This window comes from Lathamus discolor, chromosome 2 (assembly GCF_037157495.1).
Source record: "Lathamus discolor isolate bLatDis1 chromosome 2, bLatDis1.hap1, whole genome shotgun sequence".
Lineage (NCBI taxonomy): Eukaryota > Metazoa > Chordata > Aves > Psittaciformes > Psittacidae > Lathamus > Lathamus discolor.
The window spans coordinates 1,131,542-1,153,134 of record NC_088885.1 but is presented as its reverse complement, the minus strand read 5'-3'; the positions used below and the strand labels follow the sequence as shown (position 1 = coordinate 1,153,134).

The 21,593-nt window shown below is 46.8% G+C and overlaps 1 protein-coding gene across 5 annotated transcripts in view; it reads left to right on the top strand.

Moving 5' to 3' along the window:
• ELMO1 (engulfment and cell motility 1) overlaps window positions 1-21,593 on the top strand; it is a 274,208-nt gene that overhangs the window by 58,518 nt on the left and 194,097 nt on the right. For 4 of the 5 annotated variants that reach the window (XM_065665367.1, XM_065665366.1, XM_065665365.1 and 1 more), the window contains 2 exons: window positions 583-655; window positions 14,092-14,142. In XM_065665367.1, coding sequence (XP_065521439.1) covers window positions 583-655; window positions 14,092-14,142 — 124 coding nt within the window. The remainder of the gene's footprint in view (window positions 1-582; window positions 656-14,091; window positions 14,143-21,593) is intronic. The other variant, XM_065665369.1, reaches the window with a different exon arrangement.

Below are 21,593 nucleotides of genomic sequence, written 5' to 3'. Positions count from 1 at the left end.
GGGTGTTGTATAAACTAGCATAAAATCTTGGTGCTGTAAATTACTTTTGTGTCTCTTAGTGATTTAATGATCTTGCTTACTGCAAGCAGAAATTATACTTGCTGTTTTTTATAGATCTGGAATGAATATCAGATCATTATCAGCTTATTTTTGGAGCACTGAAGTGTCACTGTAGAGACAAAGTAGTTTCTCTTCCCCTTTCCCTTCTTTTTATCTTTGCCTTGGAAGGAAGGTATTTATTATGGAATTTCTTTCTCAACCATGGCCAAGTTTAGGGCTTTGTTTCAGGCATGCAAAGGGAAAAATCTTATGAGAGGTGTCCCTGTCCATGGCAGGGGGGTTGGAACTGGATGATCTTGAGGTCCTTTCCAACCCGAACTATTCTATGATTCTATGATTCTATTTGTACTGCAGTTTTCCCTTTGTAAACATGCTTTTATCTTAAACTTTGGGACTATGGAAAAGTATGAGGAACACATGGGAATGACCTGCGTGTGTGTGTTTGTAGTAAAATAATGTAAAGGGTTCTTCCAGAGTATTTAAGTTTTCATTTTGTAATTAATTTATTTTCATATTTCTAAGGTGGTCTCTTGCAAATCATGATCAGTTTGCACTGCAGCATGCTGATAGTTCCAATTTCTACATCACAGAGAAGGTAGGTAAATCATTCCGTGCAATCTCACATAGCCTATTAAAATGTTTGCCACAATAACTTACTCTAAATTAAAATGTATACAAATACAGAGTGTTGTCCCTAATGCGATGCTAATGAGAAGGTAGGGACTGGGAGACCTGGTTTAATGGATTTGCACTGATTTCTTCTGTTTGAAGGCAATAAAAGTTTGAACATGCCAGGGCCTTCACAGCTGAGTGTGAGGCTTCAGCACTGAGCCCTTCAGCTTTGGTATTTGTGCGTGTTCAGTGTTCTGCTGACAAGTGGAGGGCAGGAAACTGGAATCTGTGAATGTCAAGGGTTCTTTGCCATCTGAGGAGACCTCAAGGCCAGGTTGGACGGGGCTTGGAGCAAGCTGCTCTGCTGGAAGGTGTCCTTGCCAGGGGTTGGAACTGGATGAGCTCTATGGTCCCTTCCAACCCAAACCAGTTTGTGATTCTATGGCCTTCAGTGCACATCACCTCCCTCTTTGGCTGATCAGGTAGATAAGTTTCAGTCACTGTGTAAGGTAGGTAAGTTTCAGTCCCTGTGTAATATTTGCTGCTCCTTCCTGCTTGCTCTCTTATCCTTTTCCAGTTCTGTATGTGACATTGGCTTGTGTTTTTGGTCCCCAGATAGTGAGTTAATATGTGATTCATGGGCTGATGCAATGACTTCAGCAGAGAGTAGTGAAATGGCTGTAGCTGTAATAAAAATGGAATGTCTAGTCTAAATAAGTGGGACATGCTTGTCTGAATGGCACTGAGTAGCACTGTCATTCCTAGCATTACTGAGAGAATTGCTGAAATTAGGAAAGGAAGAATGTATTTCTTTGGGGGAGTGTGCACATGAGTGCTCCTGAGGTACAATTCCTAAGCAATGGGAAAAGAGCACAGTTCAAAACTTGCTGAAGTCAGTGTGCAGATTCCCTACCCTCAGATTTTGAACTAAATGGATCTGAGCTCAGCTGCATGGATGTGGATGCCTCTTGCTGACCTTGTTACCAGTGTAGTTTGGCTTACTCCGAAGCGGAAGAGTCCTTTGGTTTTGTTTTGCATTGTAGCGTTCTTGAGGATCTGCTAAATGCAGCTGAGACATGAACCAACTTTTCTCTTGCTGCGGTTCTTACCCCCACCCAGGAAATCAAGGGAGCTTAGGCACGGTTAAGCCTTCGGAAAGACTAAATTTAGCAAGACAGCTCATAACATAGTGCTGCTTTTATTTGTCTTAGCAGACCAGTTTGAGCTTTCCATTTAACTGTTTGTCACCCCAGGCAACCTCCTCAGTGGGGTACAGTTTGGTTTGGGATCTCCTTTCTCCCTCCTGTGTTTTTCCTCCCTTCTTGTCAAGTTCCAATTGAGAGGCACTTCAAAGGCCCCACAAGGAAAGCTGTTGAAGTGATTGCTAGCTGCTGTGTTTCGTTTCCACCCAAATCAAATAGCAAGACCGCTTTGCAAATTGCCCTCAATTGTGACACAACATTTTCCAATGAGCCAGAGGCAGCTGAACTTGCCCGTTGGCATTTAAACCCCGACTGTACAGTGGTTGTTTCCAAAAAGCCAGGATTCAGAGAAAACTTGGGCTTCTTGAAGGAGTTTGTCCTGATGGAATTGGAGGAATCTCCACATTTGGTGGGTAGGGTCCTGCAGCTTTGGAGAAGAGGAATGTTTCCTCCTCCACATATAAAGAAGTGTGATGGTTTTTGCCTGCCTTTAACTTTCACTGAGGGTGGAAAATGGTCTTCAAGAACTTCTGGAGTTGTGCTGCGGAGAGGACTTTGTTTATTCCCTGCTGAAAATACGCAGAGTGTCTGAGTCACATAGAAAAGAGAAGAGCTCTAAATGCCACCAGTATTACTCAGATGTCTGTGACTTTTATTAGATATTGTTCACTATTTGTCACTGCTTATTGGATGGCAGCTATGAAGAGAGGCTTATATAGGGTGAACCCTGCCACATTCTTTCCCTTGTTTGTGTGCAGTCAGATTTTGCTTTCTGAATTAAGACATGGAAAACAGCAGCCATGAGGACAAACACACGCACCTCAATGAAGGTACAGCACCAACTGTTAGAGCCCGCGTTCCTTTCATCAGTCTCTTACTAGGACCATATGCAGAGCTCCTTTTTCAAGTGACAGCTTCTAATGATTTTGAGCACCCTGCTCTAGTGGAAGGTGCCCCTGTCCATGGCAGGGGGTTGAAAACGGAGGGTCTCTAAGGTCCCTTGCAACCCAAACCAGTCTGAGAGTCTATGAACTGTTTGCACCGTTATCAAAGAATGATCCTACACCTGTACAGATGCAGAACACAGGATGTATAGGTCATGTTCCTGCAGAGCCTGGGGGCTGCTGTCTTGTGGCCTTCCAGGTAGAGATGCCTTTTAAAATATCACAGAATCCCAGCCTGGTTTGTATAGAAGGGACCTTAAAGCTCCTCCAGCTCCAACCCCTGCCACGGGCAGGGACCCCTTCCACTGGAGCAGCTTGCTCCAAGCCCCTGTGTCCAACCTGGCCTTGAGCACTGCCAGGGATGGGGCAGCCACAGCTTCTCTGGGCACCCTGTGCCAGCGCCTCAGCACCCTCACAGGGAAGATCATTCTGGTGTCGTGTTTAAAGTGAGCAGAAAGAAAAGCAGCAAATGAAGAAACTTTGAAGGGAAAATGTTACAAATGTGGGACTGTCAACACATGGCTCACTATTATATTTTTGGGTTTGGGTGGCAAACAGCGCATCTGTGTTTTGGTTGTCGTGTGCAGAACTCTTTATCTTCCGTAGCTGACCTATATTTCCTGATTATACCGCACATAAATGCAAACAACGCCCAAACAGTCCTGTGGGGTTTTTTCTTTCGGTAGGTTTTTTTTCTCTCTCCTGGCTGCATCATTTGGAAAACTGCCTCTCGAGGAGCAGCAGTGACTGCTTCAGACAGGATAAGGGCGGTCTGTCAATGAATCTGGAGTCAGCGGGGGTTCCCGCTACAGACAGGGCTTATCACAGGAGACGCAGTTAGGACTGCTTGCTCTGGGCTTCTCGTTTGGCTCTGTCTGTGCCCATGAAAGTGCAGTGGAAGGCGTTAGTTATGTGGTTTAGTTGTGGGGATATAAAATGGAGAAATAAAATAGCAGGCTATGTGAACAAGAAAACAAAGCGGACACAGTGCTAAGCTCAGCCTGAGTTTTGGTCACAGTGTATTTGGGGTTTTCATACATTCATAGGTGCATCCTTTTTAAAAGGCCTTACTTAGCGTGGAGGGGTGTTTCTTTGGTACATCAGGCACCTAAGAGCCTGACTTCTGATTCAGCATCTTGTTGTGTTAGATAATATGTAATAGTATAATACCATTTTGCAATACTATAATACTATGTAATACTGTAATACTATGTAATAGAGAACTTAAATGGTCACTCTTGCTTCACTCTGTCCAGGCTGTACTTGAATAGATGCTTGTGTATGTCGGGTGTGATAACTCAGGAACACTATAGCCTGGATGAGCTCAGGTTTGGCATGGGGGAATGGCTTTAACCTGCCAGAGGGGAGATTGAGATGAGCTCTTAGGCAGAAGCTCTTCCCTGTGAGGGTGCTGAGAGGGGTTGGAACTGGTGAGCTTTAAGGTCCCTTCCAACCCAACCCAGTCTGGGATCGCATGAAAATGGCTGTGTAATTCTGTGTACTATGCGTGTTCCTGAGCTGAAAACCACAGCTCGGCCAGATACCGGCTGTGAGTGCCTCATACAGCACATTGGTGGCTATGCCCAGTCCCTTATCCCTGCGGACAAGGTCTGGCTCCTTTAGATGCATTTGTGCACCTGCGCTGCCCGCAATGGGCTCTGGGTGTGGGAGGAATCGCTGTTAGCTCAAACGTGGGTCTCTAAAACCAGAATGATTGTGAAGGAGCTGGGTCCTTTCCGCTGTTCACATTGTAATGAGCCCTCAGAAATGTTTGTCTGGGGTTTTGTTCGTTTCTTCTTGTGTGTGCTTGTTTCTTTGCGTGGTATCTGAAGGTTTGCTAAACCCCAGTGCTCATCGACAAGGGGTCCTCGCAGGAGCGTAGGGCTGGGAAGAGCAAGTATTCAGGCTGGCTTTGCTGCTGGAGGCTGAGCGTGGCAGCTCTTAACTCTGCATCTGAGCAGCCATCGGGAGTAAAAGGCTAGCTCGCTCTTGCTGAGGGGCTTTGCGAGCCAGCTCTGAGCTGTGCTCAGCCCACCGGGATCACACCGGTGCCATTTTTCATGTTATCTGTTAAAAGTAAGGACATCTCATTCACCTGTGTATTGACTGCAGCCATTTTTGTTCACTCACAGTTCCATTGTGTTCAGTTTTATACATTTGATGCCTCTAAAGACTCTCTGTGGTTTTTTTCCTTCCTTTTTTCCCCGACTCCCACATTTCCCTTTCATTCTTCTGTGCCTATTGCATGAAGTGGAGGGGGGCAGACACCGAGCGTTCCCTCCATTCACTTTGAGAGACTTTTAGTTCTCTTTTGCAGAGGGACCTGCCCCCGCTTTACTTCCAGCGTCACTGCTCCGCTCTCTGCTGTGTTTGCAGATGGGACATCCTTCTACTCCCCCCCACGTCCCCAGGCTGGGAACCTGGGTGGACTCCTGGTGCTTGTCCTTTCTCAAAGGTGCTTTTGCTTGTGGCCTATTTTGCTGAATACAACCTGTAATTGTATATTCATGTGAAATTCCACCGTGCCATTGCAGGCTGCCTGTGTGGGAGTGTATGCAAATGACAGGACAAGAAATGAGCCACTTGTAGGGCCGGGGGTTTTTGGACATGGTTTTCTTTCACGCTTGTAGTGCTCATCTATTTCCAGTGATCAGCTGAACGTCAGTGAGTTGGAAGTAGAACGTTCTCAGCAATGAATGTTTCTTATTCACTGAAGGACCTGGTACTTTGTAAGCAGCTGAGAATGCGAAGTAGCGTGAAGGCTGGGAGCTGGAGAAGTGTATTCAGTGATCTGCTCCTCCCAGCTGGCATTTTGCACTGCTCTCGGTAAGACATTTGTTAGTAATGCAGCATAAATGGCAGATTTCAGTTCAGAGTTCACCTGGACCAAACCTTGCCCGACTTTCCCTTTTCTCTGCCACTGATGGGACACGTGGCATTTCCCTCATAGTCAAACTTCAGTTTTGGAGAATCTGAATCTGCACAGACCTGCAGCAATTCCTAACATGGAGCCAGAGCAGCCGTGCCCCTGCCCACTCCATGGATGCTGGCGGCACTGCCCTGTGGACTCCAGTAAAAACCAGTGGACACTGGTGTATGAACAGAAGTAAAACTGGAATATGTGCACATGAAATCACAGAACCCCAGCCTGGTTTGGGTTGAAGGGACCTTAAGGCTCCTCCAACCCCAACCCCTGCCACGGGCAGGGACCCCTTCCACTGGAGCAGCTTGCTCCAAGCCCCTGTGTCCAACCTGGCCTTGAGCACTGCCAGGGATGGGGCAGCCACAGCTTCTCTGGGCACCCTGTGCCAGCGCCTCAGCACCCTCACAGGGAAGAGCTTCTGCCTAAGAGCTCAGCTCAGTCTCCCCTCGGGCAGGTTACATCCGCTTCCAGTCCTGCTTTGTTTGGGCTGATCTCAGTGATGATCCTTCTCTTGATAAATCAGTCCTAGTTTTTAGGACTCATTTTGTAGGACTTTAGGTTTATGTTAAACTTTCCAAAGAAGATAATTCTGTCCTGTCAACCTCTTGCACTTTCTGGCCTCAGGATGAGCAGCTCAATTCTTCTGCTTTGTCTCATTTTGAAGTACTTGGTATGACATTATCTTCTCTTTAGCTCCTCAGTTCCACACCAGAGCTGATGAGATGCATCAAGTGTTGGTTTTACAAAGCTGTGTAGGTGCTCATTTTCTCAAAGTCGGTTTGTAATTTTGCCTTGCCCGTAATCAGCAGGGAGGAAAGGCTCTGATAAGGTTTGTCTTTCTGTTACAGCACTTGAAGATAGCGCTCTGTAGCCCAGGCACAGTGTGACCGAGTTCAGCTGATAGCACACAGTTCCGTGTAAGGTCTGCCTGAACAGAAAAATGCTCCTAAATCATCTTCATGCTTAAGGAGCAGCCAGTTCAGATGGGTGCTTTTACAAGGTGTGGTGAGCAGACATAGCTCGCTGCTAAAAGGGAACAGTGCTGGTTTCTTCTCCCCTTCCCCAAGAGATCTGCCATTTCTGCTGGCTACAGGCTATTTGTTGGACAGCTTTTGTGGGGGGGATCACTTCGTGCCATTTTAATGTATTACATTTGCTTATTAAAAAGTCTGCCTGATCTCAGGTAAGGGTGAGATTGGGCCCTTGAATCGCACCCAGGAATGGGCTGCAGAGAAGGAAGAAGTTAAGGGAGGGTGGGAAGAGGAGTGAAACTTTGCTGGTTTTACCAGCTTCAAGCTGTTATGACCTTCAGCTGCTTGTGGAGCTTGCTTAGGCTGATGTCAAGTGAACCCATTGGGACATTCCGACTGTAGCTGGAGATGGAGAAGGGATGTTTTACCTGCGGTCCCTCTGTACCTGAGAGGAAGGGCACAGGCAAGGGAGTAGGATGTGCACATTAGAGAAGCACAAGCATCTTCAGGCTTCCCCTTTTAACAAGTCTTAGTGTTCCAAACACGGTACTTGCAAAATGAGCTGCTTTCCTGCTTATGCTATGGTGCTAATTCCTGTCTTTTACCTTACAAACTGGCCAGAACCCAAAATGATAACATTTTCAATTGGTTTAGTTCCTGGTTGGCTCATCAACTAGGTCCACAACTGTTTATGCCACATAAAACCAATAGTAGGAATGAGCAAGAGGCTGAAATACAAGACTGCCTCTATGGTTTCAAGCTGTGCTTTGATTTGGCAAAAGTCACTGTGAACCACAGTCTTGGCTTGAGTCTTCAGCTATTTCTCTTAGTAGCAGCATCTTCTTAAGGAGCTGCAGACCCCTCAGTGGTGCTGCAGGTGAATGTGTTGGGCGAACTGCATCGGAGAACTGACTTCCATTTGACAGTCCTTGTTGTTTTGTGTGTGTGCGTCCATACCAGTTCCCTGTTCTGATTTCCCCACATGATCTCACCAACAGTAGCAGGAGCCCAGCTAAGTCTGTCATTTCCTCATGTTTATTCTGCAGGGTGCAGTTCTTCTGTTCTGACTTATCAGAGGATGAAGGGGCTGCATGTTATCTGCCCACCCCTTCCGTGTTACTGGTACTGCTGCCTGTGCGCTTTCTTGAATTGGGGAACTGATCCGGGTTAAAAATAGCTTGTGTGTAACTTACTTGAATGTGTCATGTGAATGTCTGCCCACAGGGTAATGCCAGTGCTGCTCCGCAGAGCAAGTGGTACCTGATAACGCTGTCCTTGTAGTTCGCTCCACCTGAGGATGAGGAAATCATGCACAATAGGGATGTTTTCTTTGGATGTCGTTTAAGTGGCGCTCAAGTTGGCATTACTGTGGGTTGCTGGAGTAAAAAGAGTTGGGCTTTCTTTTACTCCTCCATTGCTTCATTCCCTTTGCTTTACTAGCATCCCAGTTACTACTGCTGGAAAGTGAGTTAGTTCAAGTCATGGATCTGACTAAAGAAAACCCTGGGTTTGGTGGGTTTTTTTCCCCTCCATTTTGTGAATGAATGGGAGAGGAAGTGGTAACTTCTTTAAGGTCAGGTGGCTGTGCTGCGTGCATTTTGGTAGATCCAATGCAAGGGAAGCGTTGGGAGCCCACATGCTAGAGGGATATACGCAGAATTGTGCCTCCTGTGGGCTGTAGAGTTGCCTTGGATTGGGTATACCACTGGTGTAACTTGGTTTATTTACTAGCTTCTGTAATCCTTGAGTAGGGGTGGGTAAACAGCATGCGGAAAATGTCCTCTTTTTAGAGACTTAAGCCAAATTACCAACCCTTGATTTTGTCAGGAGAAGGTTAGCATCAAATTCTAATGTGAAGAACCAGGAGGCATTCACCCTGTTGCCAGCAGCTTCCCAGAAAAGGAGCTTTATCACAAGATTTATTGCCTCAGTATTTCCCCTGAACCAGCACAGCCCCGTCATGCCAAGCAGTGCAGTGCTGGTACTTACCTGTAGCTCTTAGCTCTCGGCTTACTACAGTTTTTTGGTGACTGAAAATGAACTTGAATTTCGTCCCGAGTCAGCAGAACGTTTTAACCAACCTCAGGGTCTGTCTCCAGCTGTAAGAGCAGCAAATGTCATTCAGAAGTGTGATCCGGTCACGGCTTTCACTCCCTTCATGCTTCCACATGCATTCGCATTCTTTGTGCTACAGGTGTTGGAGCCTACATCTACACTTAGTCCATATAATATCCTGTATAAAGGCCACTAAATTCTTTCATCTCTTCTTGAGCCTGCTGATACTGCCTGCTTTCACAGCCTGTCGTGACAGCAAGTTCAAGTACTTCTCTCCTGAATGAGGAGGTATATTCTTCATCTGCTTTAAACTGGTCCCTTACTGCTCTCATCAGCTACCCCTTAGCTCTCATACTGCAGGGCTTGGTAACGACAGTTCTGCATTCAGCTCGTCTGCTCCGTTCACTCCTGTGGCTTTGCCCCTCCAGACTGAGGAGAGGTTGCCTGCTGAGGGAGCTGCTCGATCGCAGTGAGCCTTTCACCTGCCGTTCTCTGCATTTCCCCTGACTCCAGTGTGTCCTCCTTAAGAGGTGAAGGTCAGGACTGCGCAGTGCCCCACGTGAGGTTCTTGTGTTAAGGCAAAAGTGTCCTCTGTCTAGTTCACAGTATGCTTCTGATGACGCCCAGTGTGTACTGGCTGCGGTAGCACATGGGATCAGTGCATCAAGGGCGGTCTGCCAGCAAGGATCTTTCTGCTCTTTCCTCAGTTGATGACTTAGAAATGAGCCCTGTTATCTATCACGTTGTCCTTATTTACTGCTTGCCCTAACTCATCCGCACGAAACTCTTTTGGAGTTGCTAACTTAGTGTATTCCATAGCTCTGGTTTTTTGTTGTTGTGTCAGTTTGGAGGAAGCTGTAATAAAATAATAGTAGCATGGAAGTGGGGAAGGATCTATTCCTTAGCACTATACACGTGAAGCATTTTACATTGGCTGGGTGTTCCTCTGTAGCCTAGCTAGAGGAGTCTGAAGGAAGCTGTATGGTCAAGGTTAAAGAACAGTGCTGAGTGAGCTATAACCATGGGAACCAATACTTCTGGGTCTTCCTCAAATATGTTAAGAAAACATTCCATTCCAACCAGTTAGAGTGAGAGGGATCTTGAGGCATTTTGCTGGGTATAACAGATTATTAGAGCGATAAGACAAACGCATGGCAAAATAAACCTTGCTTTTGCTTGATAAGCTTTCCAAAGCATCTCTTCAGCAAGGCTCTGAATAAATGGCTCGACTGTTTTGATAGTGTATTTTTAAAGCGAATTCACATACCTTCATCCCTCTGCATGGTTTAGAGGACCCTGTTAATGCTTGAGGCCTGCTTTTTAGGTGGAAGTCCATGCGAGTCTCCTGCATGTGTTTTGGGCGAAGCAGCCTGTGGCATGGTAAAGGCAGAACCTTGAGAAGGAGCAGGATGTGATGGTAGATAACATAGGTTTATGTTTCCCCAACTCCACCAGCTGGAAGTCAGCGGGCCCTAAGACATGAACACAAGGTGAACTGTCCAGGTATCCTCGCCTTCATGCTGCGTTTTGTTGCTCGTGTGTTTTCGTGGTAGCACTTGTCTGTCTGATTGAAAACCTGGCTTGGGAAGTGTTGTGCAGCAGTGTGATGCTTGGAAATGCTACCTACTCAATGAGAATAAAACCATCTTGTGAGTGTGGAGACTCTTGCTAGATATAATACTGCAAATGGCACTTATCTGTATCCATAACATAGCTGCTGTGTCAGTCCTAGGTGACACATAACAAATGTATTTTCTTGTTACGGAGGGCTTTGGGGGCATTTTGGATAGCGCTGTTTCACCCGTTCCCTCACTGCCCAGGAATAAGCTTTCCTAATAGAGCTCAACAGTATCTACAAACCCGATGTCCACTTGAGAAATGGATCAGGAGTGTCTTGGCAGAGGTTTGGTTGGTGTTTGTCTTGTTCTTGTGTCCCCCACATAGGCAGTGGTGAGCCTGCCCTGGATAGCAGTGGGGCTCAGGAGTACAATCGCCAAAGCTGGGCTGCTGTAATGCTGTTCTGTTCTCCTGGAAAAGAAATCCACAGGATGCGGTCCCTAATAGTAAGCAGATTAACGGTGTGTAAACGTTGCCACTGACATTAACTGGCATGACAACTGCCGCATCACACAGTTAATGAAGGAAATCCTCTTGGCTTAATTGTACGCTTCCACGCTGTTTCTTGGTCGGTGCTTGAGTCATTATTTAGAATGGATAAACAAAATTGGATTCTTTTCCTGGGGAAGAGCCGTTCCTTTTCAAGGGCTGCGTGAGACACTTGGAGCTTTGAACGCTGTCAGAGAGCAGGCGCGGGCAGTTTTCCTTGAGCCTTTGTCGAGCTCAGGAGTTGAAGATGGGCTCTCCCTCTCTCTTGCGGTAGCAGTGATTGCACATGGAGCATAGGGTAGACGCAGGCACTTTGCCCTGGGCCAGGGGTGATGGAAGCTCTTTGGGCTTCATGTGTTGTGGGCTCTGACAAACATCGCAGCTTTGAGGCTGAAACCTCTGGTGTTGCAGACTCAGCCTGATAAATAAACAGACCCCAAATAAAACTTTGAGCGAGGCTTTTATGTACTCTTTTATACACATATATAGTATATACGTGTTATTTTCCTCTGCTATTTTATGTGTGGCATGCTATGTTATATATAACCTGCTGACATATGGTCACTGGAGAGTAGTACTTCTTGTGTTTATCCATATGTGGCATCTGAACTTCAACTGTGTTATGGGCTTCCTTTTCCCACTTGTTTTGAAATTCCTCTACAGAGGAATATGGAGAAATAGTGTATTTTTAACAAGATATTTTCACTTACTTGGTTGGTTGTAGATTCAATCTCTGCAATCCCAAAGCGTTCTTATTTAATGGGACATCTGCTTTTTGACCTGCGTGCGTGGCACTGTAGAGCATTATCAGGTTAAGCCCAGCTCTTCATGGGCTGGGGTTTCAGCTTGTGGCGGAACCACTGCAACTGAGCAAACCGTGGAGCATGGCTCCAGCCTGGAGCACCCATGAAATAATGGAGTGGGGGCTGTGGCTGACACCTTGCTGCTCCCGGAAAGGGAGCTGCAGTGTGGAAAGGGAGCAGCACTCACAGAACCCCAGCCTGGTTTGTGTTGGAAGGGGCCTTAAGGCTCCTCCAGCCCCAACCCCTGCCACGGGCAGGGACCCCTTCCACTGGAGCAGCTTGCTCCAAGCCCCTGTGTCCAACCTGGCCTTGAGCACTGCCAGGGATGGGGCAGCCACAGCTTCTCTGGGCACCCTGTGCCAGCGCCTCAGCACCCTCAGAGGGAAGAGCTTCTGCCTAAGAGCTCAGCTCAGTCTCCCCTCGGGCAGGTTCAAGCCATTCCCCTTGGCCTGTCCCTACAGGCCCTTGTCCCAAGCCCCTCTCCAGGTTCCCTGCAGCCCCTTTAGGCACTGGAGCTGCTCTCAGGTCTCCCCTTCAGGAGCCTTCTCTTCTCCAGGCTGCCCCAGCCCAGCTGGGATTTGTGCCCATCAGAGTAAAGCTGTCAGGACCCTGTGCCTACGTGTGCATGCACATACTCTGCCCCAGCGCAGCTGAGGTCCAGTGGCTTAACCTAAGCTGTTGATGGAGGCAGATTTAGCCTGTGCTGACTGTCTGCCCTAAAGCAGTTACTTCAGTTCCACAAGTCGAGGAGGTGGTAACAGCGTAAACCACCACAACTGCCTGCCAAGTGAGTGTGTTTGAACGCTGGCTTAGATGAAACCACACAAATGCACCGCTGCCGCTTCATACAGATTCCTTAGACGTGCCCATGGCAGGGGGGGCTGGAACGCGAGGATCTTCAGGTCCTTTCCAACCCTGACTGTTCTGTGATGAAACACTGCTGGGTCTGATGCTGTTTCGCTGCCAGAGCCCAACATCTGGCACGTTGTTAGTGCTGTGGGAGGTACGCCTGTATTTAGGTGCTCACCCGCTTTTGCCCCTCTCTTGAGCACAGCCTGGCTGGCCTCCCTGGGGCTGTTGTGGCAGGAGAAGGCTGCTGAGGGCTGGGGTGCGTTGGCTGCGTGTGTATGCGGAGACAGCCAAAAACCTTCTCCTTTGTACCCCCTGTGCTGTCTGGCGCTTCAAGTGTTTCAGTTCGAGTGAAGAAGGCTTTGTGGGTGGAGAGGGATCTTGTAGGTAGCTACAACCAATCCCACGGGCGACTTGGATACCGAAACAGAGACAATGTACTGGGGTTTTATTTTGGAACCGCTTGACCTGGTTTCAGAGCGACATTTATCTGGTTTTTAGCATTTTGGCTTTGAAATGCATCAGGATGGGAGCAAGAAAGATGGAATGAATGTGGGAAAAATTGCCTGAGAAGGAACGCACCTTCCTTTTCTTTCTGGCTAAACACCAGCCTGCAGAACGCCCGCAATGCGAGCTTCAGAGCAGAATTATCTCTTCTCTCTCAACCTGGTGGGGATTGCATCAGTTCCTGTGAAAAATGAGGTTATTTTGCGCACGAGCAAGCTACGGAACCATAAATGAAGTTGCAAATGCACATCGTGTACCGAAACTGTTAGTGTGTTCGTTGAGCTGGGTTCTCCTGACCTGTGGTGAACAGGAGCAGCTTGTCAGAAGAGGGGCAGGCTCCTCTATGCTTACCGCAGGAGAAGACCATGCCCGTGGGCATTGACCACAAAGCTGTGAGGACGCTGACAAGCCTGCACCAGGGCAGTGTTTCCATCTACCCGTAGCGTCAGTCTAACTGAACACTTTCTGTGAGCTTAACCAAAGGAAAATGTGTAATGCCAGCGGGGCAAGGAGAATGACTTGGGGCGTGTTTGAACTTCCCTTACCGCTGACAGCGATGCTTTGTTAGCTTTGAGGAGCATGCAGAGTCGTGGTGGCAGGGCTCGGCAGGCTGGTTCCAGTGGTTTGAGTCAGCACGTTGTTGTTCTAGGGACGGGAGAGCCAGTGGGATAGGTTTTAGATCCTGCAGATGGTTAATGACAGGTTTCACGAGCTCCTGAACCCCGTAACTATGTAGGGCAAGACCAGAGCCAGATGCTGCGGATGGGAGGTTTCAAAGAAATGTTTAGAAGTTGCCAGTGGAAGCTGAACTTTGACAAGCATGAAGTCATCCTGGGAAGGGCTCACATTTGTTAAAACCCACGTGGGCAGCCACCTATTTCGTGAGGCTGATGTTAGTGTGCCCCAGTGGGAAAGATGCTGACTAGACGTTGGCTCACATACGAAAGACATGCAGGCAGGGGAAGGCACTGTTGCTGTGTTAGTGTGGCATTGTCTCCGTGCATGTGTCTTCTTTTTATGTGAGTTTTCAATAAAACCTTTTGGCTTTTTCTCTTTCAGAATCGTAACGAGATAAAAAATGGAGCGATCCTTCGATTAACAACATCTCCAGTGAGTTACTGCTCTGTTCTGTTCTCTCCCTTCAAAGTGAAGGTTTGGGCTGTAGATCGTTGTGAAGTGATGTACATATTTTCAAGCTTTAGCCACGCTGTACCCCACAATCCCTCTGCAAAGGAGGGTGATGGTGTGGTCACAAGATGACTGTTTTGTTCTCTGAGTTATGGGGACAGGGGTGGTATCTCTAAGAGACATTTGGTGATGGGGTTGGCACAACTGTTGTGGTTCTTGTCTCTCACTTCTCTTCCCCTTTTGGGAGCAGCTCTCAGGTCCAAGATCCCTCTGCTACCCTCCTGGCACTGCGGCATCATTGAAGTTGCTCCTTTTCAGCCCCAGAGCTCAAAGCCGGGACAAAGATCTGGGAGTTGAATCGCGGCGAGCGCTGCTGGGTACCTTAGGTCAGGGCTTTCCTGCTCTCTGTGTGTCTGTTGAGTGAGCAGCAGCTGCGATGTTGAGATGTTACTGGTTTATTTCTGGTTTCAACACCACCTCCTTGCCAGCTCCTCAGAGCGCATGGCAGAGTTGCTTTTTCCCTGCTGAGCTGAGCAGGACTGTTGCCACATGCTGAAAGTCACTGTTGGTGCCTGAAGATGTTTGTCTCGGGCAGCAGCAATCCCATTTCCTTGCTGACAACTGTAGTGTGCCGTTAAGATAGTTTACCTCTTCATTTCTGCCGGATTCAAAGCATTCTTATGGCCAAACTCTGCCACCCCGTACTGCAGCTCGTTTGAAACAGGCAAGGCAGAGCTGTGCTGGTTTAACCTGTGCCTCCTGTTGAACCTTGTAAGAGTAGGGTCGGTTACTGCCGTAAAATGGGCAAACTTCTGGCTAGAAGCCACCCAGAGGTTATAGGTATGTTTGTGAATGGATCACTTTTCAGTGAGTAGGGCCTAGGCTCAAAGTAAAGCAACCGAGCAGTGTATGCTGTTACTAACTTCCCAAGTTCTCCAAGCAACATGCGCATTTCCGTATCTCTCCAGCCTGCTGAACCTGATGATGGCTTATACTGGACTTAGGAGATGACTGAATTTGCACACAGTTTTGTATAAAGATGGGAATTGAAGAAGCCAATATGGAAACTTACGTGCACTATTAATGTACAGGAGTGCGGCTTCTTAACAGAAAGCTCTTCTAAGCAGCAGCCAACTGGGAAGAGACATTTGTGTTATCCTTCGTCATCTTTTTCAGTGGTCATTATGTGCAGACCTTTGCAGTCATAGGAATAGATGACAGTTTAAATCCATGGCTGTGTCAAAGTCTCTGTTACTCCGTATGTCCCCAGAACAGCCTTGTACATGGGGAAACCACATGCTGGTGAAGTAAACCCCCTTGGGTGGAATTTCCTCAGAAAGAGCCAGCCCCAGCGCCAGCTCATCCTAACCTTTGGGACTTCTGAAGAACAAATATCCCCTCCACTGAGAAAGGGCTGTCTGATGCCCAGACTTGGGATCTCAGGAAATCAAAACAACATCTGTGGTTCATCAGGAACCAATGTGGTCCAAACGCACTGCGTCATTCTTTTGTGTAACCTCAGCATGGAGTGACAGCACGAGATGACTCATGGACTCCTTCCCTGTCTCAAAATCCACAGTCAGTTGCACCATGCAGAGCTGCAGAGATGCTGTGCTGTGACTGATGTATGGCAATGCCTATCCTGGGGCTGTCTATCCTCAGGTTCACTTGTGCAACCGGAAACGTCACCTGCAAACACAGAAGACAGATTGTGAATATATAGGACTTTCTGCTACTGCTTATGGATGGGAAGAGGGGGCTTTGCATAAGACTCTCTTCTACTTGTTGTGTTACTGGTGGTTTGCCTTAGGGTCAGTCAGCCGAGGCAGGGGTCCCTAGGGTACTGAGCTGTTTTACCAAGTTATGGATCACTCTGCCACTGGCCTGCAGTTACAAGTGACTCAGCCGTCCTGTTGTAAGACAGAAGGCCAGTCTGCTTTCTAATCTTCAGTACTGATATTCATCCCCGAACCAGTGCTTATTTTGAAACTTCCTCAAGTTTTTAAGACGTTTTTCCCAGAAGCAGAGAGGTGGCTTGGAAAGAGGCTTCAAAGGACGAGATTGGGGTTTGTCAGATTAGAGAGTATTTGTGTTCTCTAAATAGACATCAAATGAAGTTCTGCATGTTCCCACCCCACAACAGGATCTTTGCTTTGAAGGTACTGTTGAAGTGGTCATCATAGAGATACCTAAAATAGATAGATTAAAGGCTTCCAAGCTGTGGTTTTTAGACTGGTGACCAGCACAGTGCTTGCCGGTTGCCCTGGAAAGCTCACAGGCCATCTGTTTCCATTTTTCCTCTGAAATCCTGTATGAGAGCAACCGTAGCTGGAGGAGATAATGCGTAGAACAGGCTGCATGATAGACTCCTGCAGAACGGGGAAGATGCTTTCCTAGCTGCTAGAGCTGGGTTTTCTCACCCTGTGGAAATATTAAGATTCTGAAATTCCCTTTCCCCATTTTTTTTCCTCTATCCTACATCAATACAAAGCTGAAACTGTCTTCCCCCAGAAAAGGAAAATCGTACCAAAAATGCGTTTTGAAGAGGTGGAGGAGTTAGAGACGAAGGAAAGGAAGCTTGAGAGAAATGAAGAGGAGCCTTATAGAGATTAAGCAGGGTCTGGGATGCTTCCATGCAGTTCCAGAGAGGCCTGAGCTGCCTGCTTCCTGCCTGCTGTGGGCAAAACAAATCTGTCCTGAACTTCACAAGCCTTTTGAGGGAACTCTTTCCCTGAGGAGTTGGGGGGGATTGCTCTGACCACTTCTCAAGCTGCGTGGCCTTCACATGCTTTCCTAGTGCTGAATTTTCATGCAGTTTGTGCCATGACAGCCAGGCGTCTGGCTAACCCCATTCGTGGCTGCATGTCTGAGTCATTGAAAATTGGGCGAGAAGGATGAGATAGGATCTGTTTGAGTTCTGTTGTCATTGGCCTCAAATTGCGTATCCCATACCCAGAGCGGGTGCTGTTAAAGAGTAAAAGGAGGGAGGGACCAAAGGTAGCTTTATCTTGAAGTAGTAACCCAGCATTTTGGGGTTGGCTTTTCTAAGATTAGGTTCTGAAATTGAACTTTCCAAATCTAAATTTTTTTTTAATCTCAGTTTTAGCTGATTTTGTGTGCCTATAGGGACCTTTGCCATTGCTAACGCTGCAAGGGCGAAACTGCACTTACAGTGAGCTGCTCAATCTGTTCTAAACGCTGCCTTCAGAGATGCGCTGCGTGGCTACTTTAAACTTCTCTGAGCTGAAACTCTGCAGACGGCAATGGTTGGGCCTGGTGGGGATTTGAGCTGCCTCTTTGTTTCAGGAGCTCTGTTTGGAAGTTGGTGTGATGCTCTGAAAGGCTGTTTTTTCTAAACAATGCTATTTTTTTCCTCCCTCAACCACTCACCACACAGCCGCTCTGTTTCCTAGGTAACTTGGGTACAGATTGAATTCCTCTCATATTATCCTTGCTCCTGTATCGTCTTTCTTATTTATTTTTAACCTCACCTATCATCTTTCTTCGCAATTCTTTGTGCTCTCGTGTGTGTTTGTAGTTTTCCGTGACTTGTTTTCCCCCCTTTGTCCGTTTGCATTTCTGAAGGGCCTCGTCTGAAGTTTCTTACGCAACATTTCTTTGTATTCGAACGTATGTGACGGCTGAGATGCCAGATTGCTATTGTCTGCTTTGTGATACCCATATTCCAGTGGATGGTGGGTAGGTGGATAAATAAATAAGCTGTAATTGCTCCAAGTATCAGACTGTTCCGAAAGGACAGTTGTGTCCTGCAGTGCAGCAACTTTTAGTGTGCTTTCAATAGCATCCTGTAAATCCTTGTTCAAATAACTAATCATTTCGAAAGGATGTTAAAATACTGGGAAATGAAATGGAAAGAACTGTGCTCTTTAAGATTATCCTGTATCTATTTTAATTCAGTGGTTTTCAACAGAACTGATCATTTCAGCACTGGCTTGAAGGTAGCTTCTTGGGCACTTATAAAGCATGTCTTGCTCATGAACCTTGAAGGCTGAGTCATAAGCAGCCTTTTCTGCTGGAATATTTATGATGCCTGATCATTTGCTTTTCTCACATGCTTTTCTTTGGTCCCCCTGGTTGGAGATTGGTTGTGTTCTTAAACCTGGAAGTTGCTTGTAGGCAACCATTAGCCTTTGTAGCCTGAGCAGTCATGTAGATAGGGGTGTTCATTAAAAGTCATTGTAGGGTTATCCTGGCTTACAGATGTGAACAACATGGGGTTTTAGTTATATGGGATCTACACAGACGAGGAAATTTAAAGTTTGGGTTTATTTTAACCTATTTCTACTCTTTGTGTAAAAGTTTGGGGATTTGGTCTGTAATCTTTGATCTGCAATTGCTTCAATGTGTGCCCAACATATTAAATGTTGGCACATGTCTTAATGTTCTTTATGTTCAGTAAATGCATAAATATTTGCAGGTCTAGCCTATGATTGTGGTTGTGTTTCTCATGTAATGGTGAGTTAGTTACTACTGAACCAGGAACATGGGCCGTGGAAGTCAATGGGCCATGACAGGTAACTTTAGTATTTGTCTGCTCACAGTACAAGAGGGAGATTTGGGAAGTGGAGTTGTTGCCTGCCTTTTCGTAGATAAAGGTTTAATTTCATGTTTTCAGGTTTCCAGAGGCATAGTTTGAATAGGAAGCAAAAATGATTGTTTCCAGTGTGGCAGGAGGAAAAATTGCTTCTCAAACAGTCATCAATGGCTACTGATTGCACAACTTATTTTAGGCATGTTTACATAATACATACAGCTATGCATGTGTAAGGCTTTTATCATTGGATTAGTATGCAACTCTAGATGTGGCCATTTCCCTGTTTCTCCATTTTTGCCTCCTTAAGTGTGTACAGTGGTTGTGTGGGACTGCCCTGTGCATTGCTTTTGTACAAGGCTTTAAACGTAGAACCTGTGCGTGAGCATTAATGTAAAAATGTTAACAATTAATGTCTTTACTAATTAAAATGGAGCCTCCTCACTTACCTGCCATCCGATGCTAGCCAGCCTTGGAGGGCCTGTTGAATCTGATTTGCCTATGTTTTTGGCCCATGGCCGCTCCTCCTTTGCTTTCTGATGTATATGCAGCTGTAGGTGAAGTGGCAGTAACAGGGCAAAGGCAGCAGTTCAAGCCACCAATGGTGTTCCAGCACTGAGTGATTTAAATTAAACCACCGAAATGGTCAGTGCAGAGCTGTATTTGATAGTCGCTGAGGGTCTGTATGCCCTTTTTCTAGCAGAATATAGGATAATATGGCTAACTTACCCCAGGGAAGACCGAAATGCTGGAGTTCTGCTTTTTGTGAAGGGTAAAGAAGAAAACGGATTACATAATGGCAAATGAGCAGTTTAAGTCAGTGCTCCGAATTCCTGCCATAGCACGTTGATGTTTGATAGTGCTTGCACTGGGGTTCTGTGTCCTCCCTCCTGTCCTTGCTTGCTGTATTTGTATTCCGTACAGAAACCCTGCGTATGTCTAGGTAATAAGTTGCTTTCAAAGTTTGCACAAAGTATTCAGTGGCAAAGAAGTGATAATTTGATCAGTCAAGTCCCTTGTTAGGCTGATCTTGGGATTCCTCAGCTCCAGCTGACTGTTTGAGCAAGTCACATCTTGGGTTTAGGTTATTAGTTTTCCTTTTAAGCTGACAGTCTCATCAAGCTGCTCCTTTTAAGCATGGCTGCTCCCTAAGGGGCAACCTTTTTGGAGTGCCTGGTTTAAAGACTAGGCGTGCAGCTTGTGCCTCTTGGCAGCCTTTTGAAATGCTGGGGCTTCAACAGCACGCGTTGTACAAGCTTCCTGTCCTCCCTTTCCGAGCAGGAGAGCAGTTAGAGCCATCTTTCATTTGCTCCAACAGCCGTGTTTCTGTTAATTCCCTTATAACGGCTCTCAGTGGGACAGGCTTTATATATTTATTTGTTCTTACCTGACTGATATTTCGGGGAGAGCAGGGAGCCGGCAGCGAGCTCTGCTGCTGCTCTAATGAGCTGTGCTCGCTGTCCCTCCACTGATGGGTTGTAAATCATTAAAAGAGCTCCCTGGTAAGCACTCGGAGCGTATTTCATCTGGGTTTCATTTTTTAACGCGGTCATAAGTGAGCTGTGCATTCCATAAGCACGTATGAGTGCTATGGCAACAAGAGCTAGGAGGCTTCTGAGGACTGCATGGTATTCACTGAAGCAATATTTTCACCCGTCAGGCACTTGTGATGACAACAGCCAACGTTACTGGTGCTCACGTTTCCAGTGAGACTCTACCCTGCTGAGACAAATACTTGCTTACCCCTTTAATCAAGACCTGCTCTGCTGTTACCAGTTCTTTGCTCTTCTGATAGCAGGAGGAACAAGGTTTATTGGATGCAGGGTCTTGCAAAACTTGTTTAATGTAAGACAAGTTCAGCTGTGTAGAAACTTTGCTGATGGGGCACTAACGCTGGCATAGTTAGAGAAGGCTTATGATGTTAGTAAGCTCTGTTATATGTCCTTAAAACAGGGCCGAACCACTTTTGTATCGGAGGAACGTTGCTTCGTAGATTTTTGTGCTCTGCAGAGGGGACCAGGCTGTCTCTGACCCAAGATTATATTTTGGTTTTAGTGTGGAGAATTTCAAAGGCCTCACTGACTTCACAGGAAAGAGGATTAACTGTTGATGGATAGGCTGGTCCGCCTCATGCCGCTGCTGTGCAGTGCAGTGAGCTGTTACTGCACATCCCTGCTCTCAGTTTTGGTTAGAGGCAGGGTTAGCTCTTTCCATGGTTGGTGTTAATTCATGTGTAATAGGAGTCTAACTGGCATGGCAGCAGCCCCACGTGTTTGTGCTGAGGGCAGGAATCTCTCCTCAGGAAGAAGGGTGAACTTGACCACTAATAATGGGTGGTTAACGTGTATGAAGATGAGGCATTGCTTACACAGCAGTTGTAGTTGTGGTGTGAAGGTGTTTGGGTCTTCTGGCTCTATTTACATGTTCCTATTGCTTGCTACTGTGCTACGCAGGCAATTACGTCCCCGTCTGTATGGCCACAGCTCTGCTGCCCACATTTTGCCCTTGCAGACTTACTTGGTGAGCAGCCTTGGGATTGCTGCTCAGTCACACTGACCTAGGTGTCCTGTTCATTTCGTTCTCACTGAGTCCAGGAGCTTTCTAAGGACCCACTAAAAGACCTGCATCCTTCAGTGGGCAGATAGTGGAGGTGGTAACTTCCCAGAAGGTGGAAGAAGTCATAAAGAAGGCTCATTAAGATCTAAGGAGCTTAAGTTTGAATTTGAGCAACCATTTCCAAAGTCAGGGGCATGCAGGTACCGTGGCGGTACTGAATACTCTTCCAGCGTGTTTGTTTTCAGAGGTGGGCAGGAATTCACATGGTGCATGTGTTCTGAGAGGGAGTCATGTTTGGAGGATGCTTTGCATCTATGAATCTTCC